The following is a 21,324-nucleotide window of genomic DNA, read 5'->3' as shown; positions in this document are numbered from 1 at the left end:
AACAAATAGAAAGTGAGCAACAAAAGAATCCATCAGGCACCAGAAGAAAACAAATAATAAAAATTAGAGCTGAACTAAATGAATTAGAGAACAGAAAAACAATCAAAAGAATTAACAAAGCCAAAAGCTGGTTCTTTGAAAAAATTAACAAAATTGATAAACCATTGGCTAGACTGACTAAAGAAATACAGGAAAGGAAACAAATAACCCAAATAAGAAATGAGAAGGACCACATCACAACAGAACCAATTGAAATTAAAAGAATCATTTCAGATTATTATGAAAAATTGTACTCTAACAAATTTGAAAACCTAGAAGAAATGGATGAATTCCTGGAAAAACACTACCTACCTAAACTAACACATTCAGAAGTAGAACAACTAAATAGACCCATAACAAAAAAAGAGATTGAAACAGTAATCAAAAAACTCCCAACAAAAAAAAAGCCCTGGCCCGGACAGCTTCACTGCAGAGTTCTACCAAACTTTCAGAGAAGACTTAACACCACTACTACTAAAGGTATTCCAAAGCATAGAAAATGACGGAATACTACCCAACTCATTCTATGAAGCCACCATCTCCCTGATACCAAAACCAGGTAAAGACATTACAAAAAAAGAAAATTATAGACCTATATCCCTCATGAACATTGATGCAAAAATCCTCAACAAAATTCTAGCCAATAGAATCCAACAACACATCAAAAAAATAATTCACCCTGATCAAGTGGGATTTATACCAGGTATGCAAGGCTGGTTTAATATCAGAAAAACCATTAATGTAATCCATCACATAAATAAAACAAAAGACAAAAACCACATGATCTTATCAATTGATGCAGAAAAGGCATTTGACAAAGTCCAACACCCATTCATGATAAAAACTCTTACCAAAATAGGAATTGAAGGAAAATTCCTCAACATAATAAAGGGCATCTATGCAAAGCCAACAGCCAATATCACTCTAAATGGAGAGAACCTGAAAGCATTTCCCTTGAGAACGGGAACCAGACAAGGAGGCCCTTTATCACCGCTCTTATTCAACATCGTGTTGGAAGTCTTAGCCAGGGCAATTAGGCTAGACAAAGAAATAAAAGGTATCCGGATTGGCAAGGAAGAAGTAAAGTTATCACTATTTGCAGATGACATGATTATATACACAGAAAACCCTAAGGAATCCTCCAGAAAACTACTGAAACTAATAGAAGAGTTTGGCAGAGTCTCAGGTTATAAAATAAACATACAAAAATCACTTGGATTCCTCTACATCAACAAAAAGAACACCGAAGAGGAAATCACCAAATCAATACCATTCACAGTAGCCCCCAAGAAGACAAGATACTTAGGAATAAATCTTACCAAGGATGTAAAAGACCTATACAAAGAAAACTACAAAGCTCTACTACAAGAAATTCAAAAGGACATACTTAAGTGGAAAAACATACCTTGCTCATGGATAGGAAGACTTAACATAGTAAAAATGTCTATTCTACCAAAAGCCATCTATACATTTAACGCACTTCCGATCCAAATTCCAATGTCATATTTTAAGGGGATAGAGAAACAAATCACCAATTTCATATGGAAGGGAAAGAAGCCCCGGATAAGCAAAGCACTACTGAAAAAGAAGAAGAAAGTGGGAGGCCTCACCTTACCTGACTTCAGAACCTATTATACAGCCACAGTAGTCAAAACAGCCTGGTATTGGTACAACAACAGACACACAGACCAATGGAACAGAATTGAGAACCCAGACATAGATCCATCCACGTATGAGCAGCTGATATTTGACAAAGGACCAGTGTCAATTAACTGGGGAAAAGATAGCCTTTTTAACAAATGGTGCTGGCATAACTGGATATCCATTTGCAAAAAAAATGAAACAGGACCCATACCTCACACCATGGACAAAAACTAACTCCAAGTGGATCAAAGACCTAAACATAAAGACTAAAACGATAAAGATCATGGAAGAAAAAATTGGGACAACCCTAGGAGCCCTAATACAAGGCATAAACAGAATACAAAACATTACCAAAAATGATGAAGAGAAACCCGATAACTGGGAGCTCCTAAAAATCAAACACCTACGCTCATCTAAAGACTTCACCAAAAGAGTAAAAAGACCACCTACAGATTGGGAAAGAATTTTCAGCTATGACATCTCAGACCAGCGCCTGATCTCTAAACTCTACATGATTCTGTCAAAACTAAACCACAAAAAGACAAACAACCCAATCAAGAAGTGGGCAAAGGATATGAACACACATTTCACTAAAGAAGATATTCAGGCAGCCAACAGATACATGAGAAAATGCTCTCGATCATTAGCCATTAGAGAAATGCAAATTAAAACTACAATGAGATTCCATCTCACACCAGCAAGGCTGGCATTAATCCAAAAAACACAAACTAATAAATGTTGGAGAGGCTGCGGAGAGATTGGAACTCTCATACACTGCTGGTGGGAATGTAAAATGGTACAACCACTTTGGAAATCTATCTGGCGTTATCTTAAACAGTTAGAAATAGAACTACCATACAACCCAGAAATCCCACTCCTAGGAATATACCCTAGAGATACAAGAGCCTTCATACAAACAGATATATGCACACCCATGTTTATTGCAGCTCTGTTTACAATAGCAAAAAGTTGGAAGCAACCAAGGTGTCCATCAACGGATGAATGGGTAAATAAATTGTGGTATATTCACACAATGGAATACTACGCATCGATAAAGAACAGTGACGAATCTCTGAAACATTTCATAACATGGAGGAACCTGGAAGGCATTATGCTGAGCAAAATTAGTCAGAGGCAAAAGGACAAATATTGTATAAGACCACTATTATAAGATCTTAAGAAATAGTAAACCTGAGAAGAACACATACTTTTGTGGTTACGAGGGGGGAGGGAGGGAGGGTGGGAGAGGGTTTTTTATTGATTAATCAGTAGATAAGAACTGCTTTAGGTGAAGGGAAAGACAACACTCAATACATGGAAGGTCAGCTCAATTGGACTGGACCAAAAGCAAAGAAGTTTCCGGGATAAAATGAATGCTTCAAAGGTCAGCGGAGCAAGCGCGGGGGTCTGGGGAACATGGTTTGAGGGGACTTCTAAGTCAATTGGCAAAATAATTCTATTATGAAATCATTCTGCATTCCACTTTGAAATGTGGCGTCTGGGGTCTTAAATGCTAACAAGCGGCCATCTAAGATGCAGCAATTGGTCTCAACCCACCTGGAGCAAAGGAAAATGAAGAACACCAAGGCCACACGACAACTAAGAGCCCAAGAGAGAGAAAGGGCCACATGAACCAGAGACCTACATCATCCTGAGACCAGAAGAACTAGTTGGTGCCCGGCCACAATCGATGACTGCCCTGACAGGGAGCACAGCAGAGGACCCCTGAGGGAGCAGGAGATCAGTGGGATGCAGACCCCAAATTCTCATAAAAAGACCAAACTTAATGGTCTGACTGAGACTGGAGGAATCCCGGCAGCCATGCTCCCCAGACCTTCGGTTGACACAGGACAGGAAACATCCCCGAAGACAACTCATCAGAAATGAAAGGGACTGGTCAGCGGGTGGGAGAGAGACGCCGATGAAGAGTGAGCTAATTATATCAGGTGGACACTTGAGATTGTGTTGGCAACTCTTGTCTGGAGCGGGGATGGGAGGATAGAGAGAGAGGGAAGCAGGCAAAATTGTCAAGAAAGGAGAGACTGAAAGGGCTGACTCAAGAGGGGGAGAGTAAGTGGGAGTAGGGAGTGAGATGTATGTAAACTTATACGTGACAGACTGATTGGATTTGTAAACGTTCACTTGAAGCTTAATAAAAGTTATTAAAAAAAAAAAAAAGATATTAAGTAGGAACCTGGATGATTCTCTCAACAATGGGACAAAGAGACTCTTCAATTGATGCCACTCAGGTGCTGTATGCCCCCAAACTCAAGGATGAAGTCATTTAAAGCAAACTAAGAACTGAAAAGCAGGTAATTCATTACTATTACTGTCCTGTAAAGGAGACAGGCCCGCTTGTCACTGCCCTAGGGTGCACTTAATTTGTTGTATATTAATACACCACCCACTTAGCTGAAAGACACGGAGCCCAGGTGGTGTAGTGGTTAAGAGCTCGGCTGCTAACCAAAAGGCTGGCAGTTCGAATCCACCAGCTGCTCCTGGGAAACCCTATGAGGCAATTCTACTCTGTCCTATAGGGTCTCTATGAGTTGGAATCGACTCAACGGCAATGGGTTTGGTTTTTGGTAGCTGTAAGACACAGCTAGCTTTAACCTGAAGCATCTAAATGGTTCCTTCTAATACAAAGCCATAGGATTTGGGGCAGGAAGGTTGGTTCGAGACCCACTGGCCTGCCTCAGCGTGCCCCATGCTAGGGCAGAGCCAAGCCAGGTTCAAGCACGTTGACCAAGGTTGATGCTCCCTCCATATGTGACCAATTTTGTCCTTCTTCCATGATTCCCTAACTCCCATGACAGCGTTTTTGAGGGAGTATAATCACTGACCATGAATATCACACAGTCTTATAGGAGATCTGTATCCCCGACTCCACTTCCAGTTTCAGAGATACTTTCTTGCAGATGAAATGAAAGGGAGAACAGATGTCCTGAGAAAGAGACCGAGAAGCAGACACAAAGCACAGAGATTTTGAAGTAAAGAAAGCCCAGCTTGCTAGAGATGTGAAGTTTTGTATCTTTTTTTTTTTTAAGTTTAGTATCTTTTTAATGTTTCTAAAGCTCTCAGCTGCTAACCGAAAGGTCGGTGGTTCAAACCCACAGCCGCTTCTCAAGGGAAAAGACCTGGAGATCTGCTCCTGTAAAGAAATTACAGCCTAAGAAACCCTACAGGGGCAGTTCTACTCTGTCACGTGGGGTGACTAGGAGTCGGAATCACACAACATCCGTCCTTTATAAGCTAGACAGAGGGAAACGTACCTATGCTAAGTAGAAAAAAAGCCAGATAGAAAACTGGGCGTCTAATTATCACAAAAAGACCCAGAAGGTTAACATGTCCCCGTAGGTGATGGACTGAGTGTTTTCTGAGTATCCTTCTGCTTTGCTTTTATCACACAAAAGAAGAACATTATTTAAAACACAACTATGCAAATCAAAGGAGTCCTGGTGGCACAGATGGTTTAAAGCTAGCCTGCTAATCAAAAGGTCGGCAGTTCAAATCCACTAGCCACTCCTTGGAAACCCTATGGGGCAGTTCTATTCTGTCCTATAGGGTCGCTATGAGGCAGAATCACTTGAAGGCAATTGGTTTGGTTTTTTGGTATGCAAATCAATGGTTTCTTCTAACCAGAACCTGACAAAATTGAGAATTTGGCTGCCTGAGGAGCTCGTCTGGCCAGGAAAAGTACGCCCTTGCTAGAATGGCCTCTAGATGCCCCTTCTAGTCCTGTGTCTTTTTCTGGTTGTCATTCAGCAGCCACTACAGTGCTCTCTGGGATCTGGGCTTCTCTGGGGTGGGCTGCTGTGTTCTCCCCAGGGCCTCCACCACACAGCTGTTCAACAGCAGCATAAAGAACAAAGTAACCCCACACGCTCACCACCTTTCCCACCAGAGAGCCACCCCAGGGCTCCTCCATGAACGCCATCCAGACAGGCTGCGGAGGTTGGCGAGGGCAGACTTCAGTAGCCTGGCAACGTCCAAGGTGCCCTTGTGGTGCAATGGTTAAGTGCTCAGCTGCCAACTGAAAGGTCAGCACTTGGAGCCCATCAGCCACTCCACGGGAGGAAGACGTGGCGGTCTGCTTCCGCAAAGATTGCAGCCTTGGAAACCCTGCGGGGCAGTTCTACTCTGCCCTACAGGGTTGCTATCAGTCAGAATTGACGGGTTTGGCTTTTTGGTTTGGAAACATCCAAGGAGACCACATCAATCAAAGAAGGAAAAGGAGCTATATCAAACATCTATACCTTTATACCATCCCCAAATGACACCACTGCCTGCTTTCTCTTTTCCTCGGTCCGGGGGGGCCTAGAGATCAGAAAGCAAGCCAGGGAGAAAATAGCAGAAGCTCACATCAAGGGTGGTCAGCCCTGACAGAGGCAACTTCAGGTTAGGGTGACTTCATGACCTTGATTAGCATCCTCCTGCCCACCCTGGGGCAATGGGGCTTCTCTGGCAAAAAATCCACCTCGAATTTGCACCCAAGATTGAAAATACAATGCAAGTATCAGCTCCAACATTTAATCTCTAACTATATACTTTTGAAAAGGACAAGAATTTCAGGCATTTCCCCTAATTTAGTTATCATTTCAAACTCACAAGCTCAAGGATTTAAAGTAAATAAACAAGAGAAAGAATTCCACTGGGAATCCCGAATCACTGAACCAAAATGGCCTCTCAAGATCATATAAGTTCAACGCTCTGGTCTCATGGTGGACGGGACAGAAACGCTGGTGGGGGATGAGCCAGGAGGGGACCTCAGAGCTCCCCACTGCCACCCCAAAGATCTTTCCATTATCCCATGACATGTCATGATTACATGCTTCTGGTTAATGAGAACGTTTTTGTCTCCTGAGCAGACTAGGGACGTGAGAACTGGGACACCTGGACCACTTCATCCGATTAATAAGTGGGGGTCAGAGAGTAGTGGGGGAGGAGTGGGATATGAGCCCTACCTTCTAGTCCTCTCTACTCTTCCTGGCATGGCAAGGTAATCCACCATCCTGAAACCTATCATTAATAATACCAATGGAAGGAGACCATGGGGAATTAAGAGAGTTAATGACACAGCACCCTCCCTCTGCCCTGGAAAGGTGCAGCCTCTTACTGGCCTTCCAGGCTCCTGTGGACAGATGCTCACCCTTACCTCCTCCCTCCACACCACAACCAGATCCTTCATTCCAAAAAGCAAACACTAGTTCATCACTCTAGGAAATGAAGGCTGCTCCAGCCCCGCCTTCTCTAGAATCACCATCACGCATACATACATGCACTCACACACATACTCTCCTCTGTCCATGTGTTCACGCCCTCTCTTGCCATGACTAAATGATAGAGTTATTATTCAGCTCACGAGTTATCTCCTCTATGAAGTGTTTCCTGACAGCTCCGGTTCCCAAGGCTAAAAACAACCCCCTTCTTCAGATCCTCCCTGTGCCCCACACACCTCTCCATCACCCACCTACAATGCTGTTTTGGCTCTAATTCATGCACAAGTTTCCAACCTGAAAGCTTTTTGCAGACAGACCCAAGTCTCTAGTGCCTAGCACGAGGCAAGACAAACCGGTAAATTGCAAGTGGAAGAATGAGACGTCTTTATTTCCTTTGAGGTGTTAGGTGGAATTATTCCATATTTTTTCATGCAGGGTCTCTTGCATTGTGCTTTTAACACTTCAGACTCCTTCAAGTCAAGATTTCAAATACTGCAGTCTCTCCAGGAATCTCAAAACATGCGGATACCTACGAAGGAACTCAAGGGCTGGCTGGGAGCATGCCTAAGGCAGCTTGGCCAGGAACCTAGCTTATTTTAGGGGTGTGTTTTCTGGGGCAGGGGAACAGAGTCTTGGGCAACAGAGATGCTCACTTGATGTCTCGAGAATGAAAGGACACACACCAGGTCCACCTCCTGCTGCCTCCCACCTCCTTAAAGGCCAAAGAACAGGCCTGTGTGGGCTCCTCAATGGGCCTCAAAGGCTCCTTAGGAGCCAGGAGGAATGAACAATAGATACAGCATAGTCTAAAAGCATCTCCATCTTCTCTTTATCAAAGGGGAAAAGGTTCTGCTCATCATCATCTGTTTTGGATTGAACTGTATCCCCCAAACGTATGTGTTGATATCCTAACTCCTGTACTTGTAAATATGACCCTGTTTGGAAACAAGGATTTTCTTTTGTTATGTTAAAAAGGTCATGTCATAGGATAGTGGATCCAAGATCTACTCACTTGAGTTTTGAAGGGACCAGGATAGACACAGAGACATACACAGGAGGAAAAGGAAAACAGATACCAGGAAATGCCAAGCAATGCTAAGAGACAACAGATGCTGAGAGGCTCACAGAAGGAATGGAGAGCGGAGACCCTGATCTGGACTTTTAGCCTCCAAGACTGCGAGAAAATTAATTTCTGTTCTTTAAAGCCACCTACTTGTGGGGTTTCTGTTATGACGGTACTGGAAAACTAAGACATCATCTATGTGTTGTTACTGTCCAAAGTGTTTAATCTGGCTCTAATTATGAGGGAAAAAAATCAGACAAATCCAAACTGAGGGACATGATGCAATAAACTGACCTGGACTCTTCAAAAATGTCACCGCAAGGAAAGAAAAAGGAGGGGGATGTTGCCGGATTATGGAGATTAAAGAGGCATGATAACCAAAGGCAACATAATTTGGTTAGATCTTAGATTTAAAACACACACATGTACAACATAAGCATTACTGGGACATTTCAAGAAAATTTTACTATGGGCTGAGTCCGAATCGACTTGATGGCAACGGGTTTTATTTTGTTTGTTTTCTTTTTGGTATACACAATAAAGTATTATATTAATAAGTATATTGTGTAATAACTATATGGTGTAGGAGAATGTTTTTATTCTTTGGAAATATTAAAAGATTCAGGGGAGGATTATTGTGATGTCTGCAATATACTCTCAAATGGTTCATCAAAAAATGTACATATATAGGTATGTATGTGTATTTGTCAGGTTGGGAAGCGAAAGGGAGAGGAGAGAAGGAGAAGAGAAGTAAGGAGAGAGAGGGCAGATGGGAAGGAGAAAAGGGAGAGAACAGTCAGAAGGAAAAAGAAATGGGTAGTGGCAAAAGTTAACAATTGGCCAGTAAAGGGGAAGGATACAGGCGTTCATTGTACTGTTCTTGCAACTCATCTGTAGACTGAATATGGCCACTTTGAAAATGGTCAAAATAAAAGGTTGGAGAAAAAAAGAAAAAAGGCTCCACTGGGGTTCCTGTACATGAGAACTGATCCATTTTCAAAAACAACCGTCCCAGAATTGTGGACTCAGGAAATACAGGTTCATAGTCAACAGCAGGCCCAACCTCCTAGGCATGTATTTGCACTTGAAAATGATGCTGTGGCTGGGAAGAGTGGAATACCTGGAGAGGTGGAGAAGAATGGGCAGGAGCCAAGTACTTAACCGCAGTGCACCAAGACTCCTTACTTAAGGTTAACAGGTCAAAGAGTTAGAGTGGGACCAGTCAGCATGTTGTCTGTTTTTCTCCAGGAAGGTTCAGCTGCCAGGTTCAGCCATGGAGAACATGAAGAGCTAGATTAAACTGGAGTTGCGGTTTGTTGGGTTAGTACCACAGAGGAAGGGAGAGTGGCAGGGCTCCTGAGGGCTTATCCACAGGAGTCAGTGTAGTGTTGGGCCGTGGACTCTAACGAGTATGAAGGGAAGTGAGGCTACAAGGCGAGTACAAGGTCAACAGGCTTTAAGTCTTGGTGGGACTGTGGACTAGATGGAGCGAGCTGGACATACAGAGGTGATGGTCGGAAACTGGGATGCTTAAAATTGAGATGATGAGGGAGTAATTAATGATAAAGTCTAGGGTGTGCCTATTTGTAACCTACATGGATTCCTCAGGAGACTTAGTCAAAACTACGATGTTTCAGATTCATATGGGAGGAGATCTTCTAGAACAGTGGGTTTCAACTCTTTTATCCACTCATTGTCATAAGAAATACTTGATGTGTTTATATACGAGTGATAACCTGGAGTTTGAAAAGGGAATCAGGAGTCTTTCCATGGACATGTTCCCAATTCTGCATACAAGCTGAGGAAGGAAATCCCAACCTGCTGGCTCTCTATAAAGGCTGGTGACTCCCAGAGCACAAAGGAGAACAGCTGCCCTAGACATTTTGGTAACATCCTCTTAGAAGTCAGAAGTTGGTCAGATGTCTATCAGAGAAACTTCCTCCAAGGATTTTATAGGCCAGATTCCCTTAATCTTTCATGAGGAGTAGTTTCAGGGGTTGGTCTGGCTTTAGGTCACCGATCAGTTTTTAAAGAGACAATGCAGAGCTTTAAAGAGTGATTTGGACAAAACAAGTAGGGTACATTAATTATTTTCATGGCTCTGTAGATGACTGAGGTTTGAGATGAGCCCTAATAAGACTGAATAACACATAAGTCCCAAAGTCCAGAGACTTCAGTGACTAGAGAGGGACACAAGAGGGCCACCTCTCTTCTGACACTCATGTGCAGGTGTCTTGTCATCTCCCGTGTCCAGCCTTGCTCCTCCATGACAAGGCAGCAACAGGACTACTCTTTGCATGCCTAAGTTCATTTTGGCACTGATGGACTGCTGAGAGAAACCACAGAGCAGGCTTCATTTGATTCCCTCCAGAGAACACAGCTGGTTCCAGAGAGTGGGTAAGATTCGGGGGGATGCTTACAACTAGCACAAGGCAAAGAGTGAATTGAGCTGTCATAGGGTGATGAGGTCCCTAACCCCAAAGATACCCAATCCATATCCCATCAGTCAGGGATATTTTAGACAAGATACATGCTTTGAGGGAGAAGAATCTGACTGAGATAATAAGTTTCTACAATTCTTAAAAAATTGTTGAAACTGTTATTTACCAAAGAAATGTAAATAATGAACGTAATTAATGTCTTTGAATTGTACATGTAAAAACCGTTGAAATGCCAAATATTTTGTTATATGTATTTTTACCACAATTAAAAAAAAAAAAGGTAAAAATAAAGTGATGTTGTCACTCATTTTATGCCTTCTAAATCAGCAACAAAATAGCAGATATACATTATACCTAGTAAGTACGGGATGAAAATGATACTCCAGGTCCTTGCTGATAGCATTATAAACTGATCTCAACTTTTTAAGAAAAAAATTAGCTAACAAGTGTTAAAAATCATAGACCTGCTCACCAAAGCTTTTTTTTTTTTTTAATTGATTTTAAAATTAAACATTGCATTGTTTCAAAAGAATATAAAATATCTGAATGGTACGGAGTAAGGGGGGTCAGCATACCCTTTCTGTAAAGGGCCAGATAATAAACATTTTAGGTTGCAAAGGCCATTAAGGCCTCTGTCGAAACTAATCAACTCTGCATGAAAGCAGCCGTGAACAATGTGGAAATCAATGGGCACAGCTGTGTTCCAATAAAACTTTATTTATAAAAACAAATGGCAATTTGGCTCTTGGGTTGTAGTTTGCTGATTCTGATAGAGAGAATCACACTACAACAAGCATCCATATACTCACCACTGAGTTTCATGAAGAGGAACCTTGGTGGCACGGTTGTTAAATTGCTCGACTGCTAACCAAAAGGTCAGTAGTACGAAACCCCCAGTGGCTCCACAGGAGAAAGATGTGGCAGTCTGCTTCCGTAAAGATTGACCCTGTGGGGTCGCTATGAGTCAGAATTACTCAACAGCAGTGGGATTGGTTTTGGTTTGGAGTTTAAGGAAAAGAACATTACCATTACCTGTGTGCAGTTCATGAGTGTTTAGCAGTCCACCAAATTGCTGTTGCATTGTCATTTACTTCCTCAACAAATAGTTGTTTAACTGGTCAAGTTGGTTCTCTCTGGCTTCTTGACATTGTAGATAGCAATTAATTGAACATTTTCTTGGGCATATAACTTTTGTTCATTTCACTGAATTATTTCCTTAGGCTAAATTTCCAGGGCCAATCAGAATATGCAGAGATTAACGTTGCTGTGCTAAGTTCCTTCTAATAAGGGTGACATTTTTATGAAAAGGTCAGAGGGCGGGCTCAGGGTTTACCCTGGAAGCAAGCCTCACTAGGCAGAGTTGTGAACATTCAGGGCCCTCCGATCTCCCATATTTTGCTTCTACTTCCCTTTCTTAAAGCTTCCAGCAACTCTTCCCTTCAAATCTTGTTCTTAATTTGCTGTCAGAGAAAATTTGCTACCTATTCCGAGATGTTTGCCTTTTAATAGAGAACACAGTAGTGACGTGCGTCCCTGTAAATCTGTACTGTGTATAAATCTGTATCTTGAGCGGTAGCACTGAGTCATCTCCACTTTCTCTTTCTGCACTATTGGCAGGAACTCATTAATCCTGCTCCATCAGAAAGAAAATTAAACGAAGTGGTGGTGTGTCTTCAGGCTCCATGGGGACAATGAACGATTCAGCATGGGCCTGGACCACATTTCAGCTCTCTTACTGATTTAGCCACCTGCAAGTTATGAAATCTCTCTGGCCCACAGAAAAGCCCAGGAGGTTGATATTCTTATCCTCATTTTACAGCTGGAGATGGAGAGATGAACTTGCCCAAGGTCACATGGCTAGTAGCTGCCAAGAGGTAAACCAGCTCACTATTGACTCCTCTCTGCAAGCTGAGGTCAGGGACTCTGAGGGAATACAGGGACTCATTTTATTTCAGACTCTCTTCTACCTAACAAAATTTTAATAAATGCCTTTTGTGCGGTTCCAAGGCCTATGGGGTGGGTGTAAAAGGAAGCTGGCACTTTGAGGAAACCCAAGTGCATCCTGTTGGCTAAATACAGAAACCTTTGGCAGCGTGACCTAAAAAAAAAAAGCCTTAATTTGTAAGGTTAGGTTTTTGTTAGTGCACCTGGTTTCCTCAGAGTATTACAAAAATTAGCCTAGGTGGGTGGTCCATCTCTCTCTGCTCACTTGTTTGCACTGGGTGGGCTTCAGTGTCTGAGGATAGAGTATTATACAGATGGTCCCAACGTTATTAAATTAACTACTTTTTTTGGAGAAAATGACGCCTACTCTCGGCCTTTGCAGAAGCCTGCTGTGTTCTCCTTTGCCGGGTGGGAGCTACCATTCCTGCTGGGTTCCTGTTGCTCCCAAGCTGTTCGATGGTTTAATCTGATGTTTGAAGAGCCCAGCATGAAGTTCAGTTATTCAGTCTGAGATTGATGCAGCGTTAAATGTAATTAATTGTTCTCTGAGTCCCTTAGTGAAGATCCTCTCTCTCTTTCTGCCCCTCAAGTAGTTGATTGTCTTAATTATTTTAATGGGAGAAAAGGCAGGCCTTATTGATGGCTCGATAAATCTGTGTAGCAATTGCAGGCCATTTGGATGTCATCAGTCTGAACAGCTGGGCCATCACTTACCCCTCTGTCGGAGGCAGACAGCCCAGTTAGTGCTCACCACTTCTTGGCGCTGGATCTCCAGTGTTCACCGCCCAAGAAATAGATGATTAAGTGACTTACTTGGAAATGCATCAAAAAAAGAAGGGGGGAAAAAAAAGCCAGGAAGAGTTTGAGAGAGAAAAAAGTGATACCAGACCAGACCAGGAACTCTGCTTTCGTGAACAGTATGACACCTTGCCCAGTGTGTTCGCGGTGCTGGCGTTGACCTGGTGTTCTGCGAGGTCCCTTGTTTAAATACTAGGAATTTCAAGACAGCAACAGCAGAGCACTACACCAAGCGCGGGGCCCTTCAGAACATGGGACTCTGTGCGACTCCATAGGTCGTGTGCCCATGAAGTGGCCCTGCCTGGAGACCACTAGTTAAAGAAAGGCAAGATGCAACTCTAGGTGCCCAGTCAGGCTGGCACAGTTTGTCAATGTGTCTATATCAGTCACATCCTCAAAGGCAGGGCAGCCCAGTTGTTTTATGGAGAGAGTCCAGAGGTTTACCCTTGAGTCCATTAGTAAAGCCAGGAATGTTGTACCTTTGGGGCACCTGCTCATAAGACCCTCCTCCATTCGGGCTAAATTCTTCCACTGTCAATTTAGCACAAGCTTAAGCTAATGACATGGCGAGAGCCATGAAGAGAGAAGGCGATAGTGACCAGAGAGTGCCATCAATCTTTTTACAATGCAGGCAAGAAAGGCCAAGAAATCTCTTCAGATAAGAAAAGATTCCCCTCTTCCTCTCAAAAGTATTTCAGCTTGTCAAATTTTCCCTGGTTTTTTGAATAACAGCTTCTACCAAGTAAATAAGTTCATAAACGACAGACTGGAAAAGTTTTTCTTTCAGGTACTCAACTGAGTATTGGATAAACGCAACGTTTGCTCTTTTAGGAATACATGGTGGCTCCAGAAACACAAAGCAATCATATCCTAATAAAATAGAAAATGCACAGCTGTAATGATTTTGTATTTTAAAACAACTGAGCCACACCACGAAGACTCTGACACACTCAACTGGCCATAATACGGTCTCATTAGCATTTTACTGTTTCTCCCCATATGAACTTAGTTTCAGTTACTTATAAGGTCTGTCTCTTCCATCATTCATGATTCCAAGTCAGTGTTTTACAAACTTTTTTTAATCCATGATTTGCAACGAGCATACATTTTATGCTGTGACCCAGTACACACATATAAACGGAACCAAATTAAGTTTCCTGAGTACAATATTCTGATATTTATATTTCATTGCACTTTTTTTTTTGTTTTTTTTGGTAATGATATCTGACCCACTAAATTGTCTTTTTTTTTCCCCTACGTGATGCAAACTGTTAAGTGCTCAGCTGCTAATGAAGGTTTGGTGGTTTGAGTTTACCCAGAGGCACCTGGGAAACCTTGAAAACCCTTACTGAGCACAGTTCTACTCTGACACACGGGGTCGCCATGAATCCAAAATGACTCCATGGCCACTGGTTTGGGTTTTAATGGGTTGTGATCCACAGTCTGGCAAGACCATGAATTCCGATAGTACTGCTCTACATTCTAGTACATATTATTGCTAGACTCCATCCATCAGCCCTTAACTCAAGCTTCATCTGAGTTAGGTCTGTGCCATACACAAGATTTTTTTAAAAGGTAGCTTTTAAAAAGCTGACCATGGAAATGCTTTTTCTAGCAGAAAACAGACAAGAATCATACAGAGAGAAGTCTGAAATTAAATGAAGGCAGTTTTTCTAGGGCAAAACAGTCTTCACAGCTTGGAGTGCTGAGCGGGACTAAGACCTAAGCTAAGGGTGGAGAAAAGCAAAGTCAGAGAACTTTCTATGTCTGGCCTCCTCAGCGTGGGGCCACCATTTTGTCTGAAGCGGTGTAATCTTTCAGAATATCACACACACTCATATTCAAAATACATAAAAGCATTTCAAAGAAAAGGTTTTTCTGTCATCTTGGAGCCTTCCGCCTTCTCTGTCTCACCTCTGTCTCCTACAAATGGCCTATTCACCATGTTCTGTCATTTCCTCCTTTAAAGATTCTCTCACCCCCATGCCCTGCCCCTTCCCTCTCTCCAGGCCAGTCAGACCCTGGATTCCAGACCCTTCGCTCCAGACAACAAAGTGACTGCCCCTTAAGGCTGTTCCCACCAGGAGGTGCCTTCAGTGGCTCTGTTTCAAGTACGCCCACATTTTTCTGGCTGGCCTGCAGAAGGTAGGACTTCACTCCCCAGCCCATCTTCCACAGGGGTCATGGTCCTCTCTCCCTGAGGGCTACTCCTCTACCACACCACACCTCAAACCACGCAATTTAGTCCTTTGTAATGATAAGCCCTGATGGTGCAGTGCTTAAGAGCTCAGCTGCTAACCAAAAGGTTCGCAGTTTGAATCTGCCAGCTGGTCCTTAGAAACCCTATAGCACAGTTCTACTCTGTCCTATAGGGTCGTCATGAGTCGGACTAACTCAACACCAAAGGATTTTTTAATAATAAGAACGACGGCACACCTACCGTGAGTTCAGCGCTAGGACCCCTTTACACACCACCCCTGATTCTCACTACCCTTCCTGAGAGGCATCGTGATTTTAGTAACTGACTGAAAGGGAGCTCAGGTGAGCTGGACTGCAAAGTCCAGGCCCTTTTCATCACCCCCAATGCCCCTTGGACACCAGAAAATCTTTAAGCTATACGCACAACTGTTTTTCCTGATTGTCTCTGGAATGAAGCTATTGACTTGAGGTGAGGGAGGATATATACGGGACCCTTGACATGCCATCAGTGGTTAGAATGCTGGGTTCTCTTGATTTGGTTACTCAGGAAGAATCTTGGCTGAGCTCAGCACCAAGAAGAGTTAGTTGCACTTCTATCAACCAGCAGGTTCGTTCTTTGCACATCGGCCTCATTCCCCATCTGCCATTTTCCATGTTCCCTCCTCCTGTTTCTCTCAACAGCCCCTGTGCCATACAAGGCCTGTCTCTATGGGTCACCTTTAATCTTTGCTAGAACACCCTAGGAAACAAGGAAATAACACCTTCATTTTTCCTTATCATCTCATATGCTTTTTCTGACCCTCCCCTGCCCTTGTAGGGTAGCATACAACCCAAGTAGTGGGTTTTGTCCTCTGCCACTTTGCCTCTCTCACACAGCCCTGGACTCCTAAGAGTTCTCGATCAATGTGTTCACTGACCCTTTCCAATCCTGCAACGTATGCAAGGGGAAAAAAAATAAAAGAACATTCTGGCAAGCCTTTCTCATCCTGAGAATCAAATCCAAGTCTCTCCCTATTACAGCATGAACATTTACATAGAACTATCCTTTCAAATTTTAGCTGGTACGGCCAAACTTAAAAGCAATCCTGGCCATATCCCCCATTCTACTTCAGTAATCTCACCATAGGGAAAAGAAATGTGAATAGAAGCAGCTCTGGAGTAGAGAAGGAACTCAAACAATTGGCCACAAACCCAGTGGGGTATGCCAACCTACCTTGGTCAAATCCATTCCAAGTTTGAGTTGTGAAATGAGATGAAGAATTATACTTCGCTGATCCTCCATGACACCCAGTTCTGTCTCTTCCTTATCTTCAGTGTCGCTTTTTTCATCTTCGGACAAAACCAGTTCAGGGCCTGAGTTTGGCTAAAATGAAATCAATAAAAATCATCAGCAGATCTAGTAGAAATTAAAAACAGAGCATAGAAACCCGTGTGCTTAGCAATGACAGAAGGAGCCCAATCCAGCCACAGGAAGATTTTCTCAGTCCCGGTGCCCATGGGGCTAAAGATGACCCTCTTTGGGGTACAGGTCCCATGCTTCAGTCACTATGTGTCCCCCTCATCGTCCCCTTTGTTCCCCTCATAGTGAATTCTCCTGGCCTATAATTTGCTCTGACTAAAGAGTTTCCTGTACTTCAAGAAACTAACTATAGTATACAGGTATGCTTCCCTTAATCCAGCCTATTCCCTAAGGACTTCTGTTATCTTGCACAGTCCAGGACAGTTTATATTTTATGTAAAATCTTCTATTTATAAGTAAAAGTTGGATGCCCCTTGTACTGGCTGAAATTACCTTATTTATAGGAAAATGGACCCTGAGGCTACTTTTACACATCAATTAATATCACTATGGCACGAGTCGGAAAAGTCTGAGTGTTGGCATTAATTCAGAGTGGAAGAGAAAAATGAAAATTTAAGCAACAACTCTGAAATTTTATAACAATGCTAGGATTCATGCTGGCCAACAGACCTTGTTTTTCTTAATCAAAGTTTATTAATTCAATTGCTTGATTCTAATTTTTCAAATCACATAGACAACAGGCCAAGTTAATAAAATGTGCATGGGGAATTACCAACCCCCTGGTTTTCCAGTGTCCAAATATCAAGAGTCTGGCTACAATGGAAAGTTGCCCTAGGAATTCAGTTGAAAGAAATAACGCCAATCCACACGCACCGATGTTCTCGCAGCACTCATTGATGTGTGAGCAAAAGCAAGCTGCACACAATGTTACACATTTTTTCTAATTATCAATGACAGGTCGGACAAAATGAACTTAATATACGGAAATGCAGGGGCTCAAAGCTATTACAGACAGAAAAGGATACAGGCTTGCCCAAAGGTCTATGTAAACACTAATGATTTATAAACTTCATTAGGCAGAAACATCTCATTATATCCGAAAGTACTTCCAATACGCAAAGGTTATTTCAGTGACCAAGATGTTTGCAACTGTCCAGCCTAGATACAGGTGTTGGCCATGCCTTACCAAGACTCCAAAGAGAAGCAATGGTATTCCCTCCCCAGGCATCTCTTGTCAGCCTGGGGGAGGCAGGTTATTTCTTTCAACTTAAATAGACACTTTCCATAAACACAGCTGCAAATTCTTCTCAATACACTCAACAAGCCCAATTTTAGAGAGCTACTTGGGAAGACCTCAGTCAAGCCCACAGGGCTTTCCCCAGCCAAGAGTCAGAGTCTTCTTCCATCATGTGCCTTGTCCTAATCTGCATTATCTGACACCATTAGCAAGTTGCTGTGCTAGAATACACTGAAATAATTGAGGAACCCTTACCCCATCCTTTTCCCAAGAAGAACAACCAGAGGGAAGTCGGGGAGCTTGGGCCGCCCTGATTCTACACTGGAAAGTCAGGGGAAGAAGAGACGGGGGAGAAGATAAGAGCTCGGCACTCAGCGACTCTGAGGCCACCCAGCCTCTGCTCCGTCTGCTCTGCTACAGGGCTTGCTACTGCCATGGCCAATGCAGTCATGAGCCTGGATTAGGAGAGCCACCCTTTGACTCTTCCCTTTTCCCTCCTCTGGATGTCAGGGGAGGTGGAAAGTGGGTGGCTGTCTCCGCCCACTATGAGCTCCCATTTCCAATCCACTGCCACAGAGATGGGACAATGCCCAATGGCAAATCCCTCCCCATGCAAAGGTACTTCTTTTCTGGAAAACCTGTTGAATGGTAATATGTATTAGCAGAGCTCCCTTCAAGCCAGCTATTGTCTATGCCACTAAAAAGTTAAACCCAGCTTGTCCCCGACTTCCAGCAGCCAGGAAGCCTTCTGCAAGATATTTGCCATATAACTCTAAGTACACACATTCATCTTTCCACTTCCAATCAACATTACATTTCCTCCGTTTCTTATGATTCATCTCAAAGACACTGGCTCTAGCAGAGAAAATGAAGGCTAGTGCCCAGGGCCCAGAAACTGACTCGACCCCAGGACAACCGGTGGCCAGAGCTCAGGGCAGGGGCTCCTGAAGTCCTGCCAAGGGAAGAAAAGGTCACAGGGAGGGAGCCTGACCAGCGTGTCCCTCGGTGGCGCCAATCTTCTCAGTGCAAGCTGTGCCCTAAGCTTAAACAAGGACCCAGCACTACTTTCTGCCTCTCGCCGCTTCTGAGAACTTGCCCTTTTTCTTCCAGTAGTAGATGCAAATACTTCTTCTCCAAATCAATGTCAAGTCAACAATTCTTCTTATCAGAGTGAGAAAAAAAAGGCTGATCTCACTCATTGTGTGTTGTTCACGAGCGTCTTGGAAGACCCTTCCGTGGCCAACGGTGGATTTCAGCCATCTGCAGAAAGGTTCCACTCGACGGCATGGGGTTCTACGGGCAGAAAGGTTAAGACCCTCTGTTGTGGGTCCAAATGCGGGGGCGGGGGGGTGGTGGCATGGGTAGAAAGATGGGAGCATTCAAAAGGTCAAGTCAGTTTGAAAGAGGTCAATTAGCAACATAAACACAAAACTGTCAGCCTCCACAAAGCACTCGCCATTAGAAGGTACTGACTGCAAAGAACCGAGGCTTTGAAGAACCAGGTTTTGATAAGAGTTTTAAAGGCAGAAAAGCTTGTTTTCATTTTGGGTGGAGGGTTTATTGATTCTGCTACTCTAAGAAGAAATCTGAAGATACTAATAATTGTGGCTGGGCCTAGGTGTTATTTTCATTAATGAGGCCCAAGCGCCCACCCATATTCTCGCCTGCCCCCCGTGAAGTCCTCATCCTCTCCCGAGTGCCCCTGGCCTGCCCATACTCTGTAGCTTACAGGGATTTTCATTTGTAAAAACAATAACAACTGTCTTAAGGGGATCAAAGGTAGCAGAATAGCATTTCTCCATCTCAGAAGAAAACTGAACATGAGAAATGGTTTCATAATGCTGAGAAAGTTCATAAGGCATAAGCAAGAAGCATCTTCAGATTCTCTGCTCTCTCCCTCCTCAAACCACTGCAGATGAAGCCCGCCCACCCACAAAAATGAGCACAAGCTTGAAGCGGAAATGGAACTGGACTACGTTTTAAAGAGAAGCAGGCCTTGGAAAAATGAGGTTTTCAATAAAAACAAAAATCATGACTCAATATTTCTACCACAGGAGCACCTCAGGGTATTGGTGCTGCAAAAAGCAAGTGACTCAGGCCTATTAGTAAACGGGAAAAACAAACAAAACCCTGTTGCTGTCAAGTCGATTCCGACTCACAGCGACCCTACAGGACAGCGCAGAACTGTCCAATAGGGTTTCCAAGGACTGCCTGGTGGATTTGAACTGCTGACCTTTTGGTTAGCAGCCGTAGCTCTTAACCACTGTACCACCAGGGCCCCAAATGGGGGAAAGACAAGTGAAAATTTGATGGACACGGACAAGCTTCATGGGTAGGGGCAGGACTCCCTGGTGGCTCAGCAGTGACCCGCGCTCCAGAGCGAAGGTTCTTACGTGGCCTCCATGACACCCCTGAAAATATCCATCACCACCCTCAAAATTTTATGCAAAAAACGTTTGGATATTTTTCTGACGAGAGGGTCATTAGCTTTCCTTGGAGGTTCTTTGAAAGGTCTGACCCTCAGCTGATCTCAGGCCTCTCAAAGATCAAAGGATCTGAGACCATGTAAGAGACATGGGTTTCTTAGGGTGGAAAGGGGTCTGGTCAAAGACAGTCACAACATACGCAGCTGTGACTTTAACCACAGACCTCTGCTCCTTAACATCCTTGAGACTATGTCTGAGGACCAAAGCCAGAAGGCAAAAGCAATGGCTTGTGTTAGGTTCACACAGGCTCAACATCTTCCCAACAGGGCCACCAGAGTAGGAGAAACATTTAACTTCATGTTGAACTCTTTTCTTTTTTAAATCTTAATTCTTCAATACCAATGCAAATTTCGAGCAAGACTGAAACTCCAATCTTTTTTTATTCAATATACGTATGTAATTTAACTACAGCTTAGTTCAGTTGCAGTAAAAACCATGAAACAGATTTATCTGCAGGGTCCACTCAATTTTGCCCACTCAATTTCCTGTCTCAGGCCTCACTTAATCCCATGCCCCAAAACATACACCCCTTTCCAGCACCTTACATGTATTTTCCCTTCCCCAGACAGTACACACCCATCCCCAAGGTTCACAAGTATCTCTCCTTTCTTAACTAAGACCTGGCCCTCAAATAGCTATGACCAACATAGGCAGTTTGATCAACTGACTTCCCTTTTATTTGTATATGTCTGATAACCTCACGTGTTAACTTAAAGGGCTAAATTTCCACTGGTTAGAGTTGAAACCCCAAAACCAAACCCATCACCATCAAGTCAATTCCAGCTCATAGCGCCCCTACAGGACAGTGCAGAACTGCCCGGTAAGGTTTCCAAGGCTATGAATCTTTATGGAAGCAGACTGCCACATCTTTCTCCAGCTGAGCCACTGGTGGGTTCAAACTGCCAACCTTTGGGTTAGCAGCCGAGAGCTTTAACCACTGTACCACCAGGGCTC

The 21,324-nt window shown here is 43.4% G+C and overlaps 1 protein-coding gene across 2 annotated transcripts in view; it reads right to left on the bottom strand.

Annotated features, from left to right (window-relative positions):
* OSBPL10 (oxysterol binding protein like 10) overlaps positions 1–21,324 on the bottom strand; it is a 324,062-nt gene that overhangs the window by 26,771 nt on the left and 275,967 nt on the right. For both annotated transcript variants that reach the window (XM_049871176.1, XM_049871175.1), the window contains exon 7: positions 16,561–16,710. In XM_049871176.1, the coding sequence (XP_049727133.1) occupies positions 16,561–16,710 (150 nt within the window). The remainder of the gene's footprint in view (positions 1–16,560; positions 16,711–21,324) is intronic.

This window comes from Elephas maximus, chromosome 27 (assembly GCF_024166365.1).
Source record: "Elephas maximus indicus isolate mEleMax1 chromosome 27, mEleMax1 primary haplotype, whole genome shotgun sequence".
NCBI classification, from domain to species: domain Eukaryota; kingdom Metazoa; phylum Chordata; class Mammalia; order Proboscidea; family Elephantidae; genus Elephas; species Elephas maximus.
The sequence above is the reverse complement of the archived record's forward strand: the minus strand, read 5'-3'. Positions and strand labels throughout refer to the sequence as shown.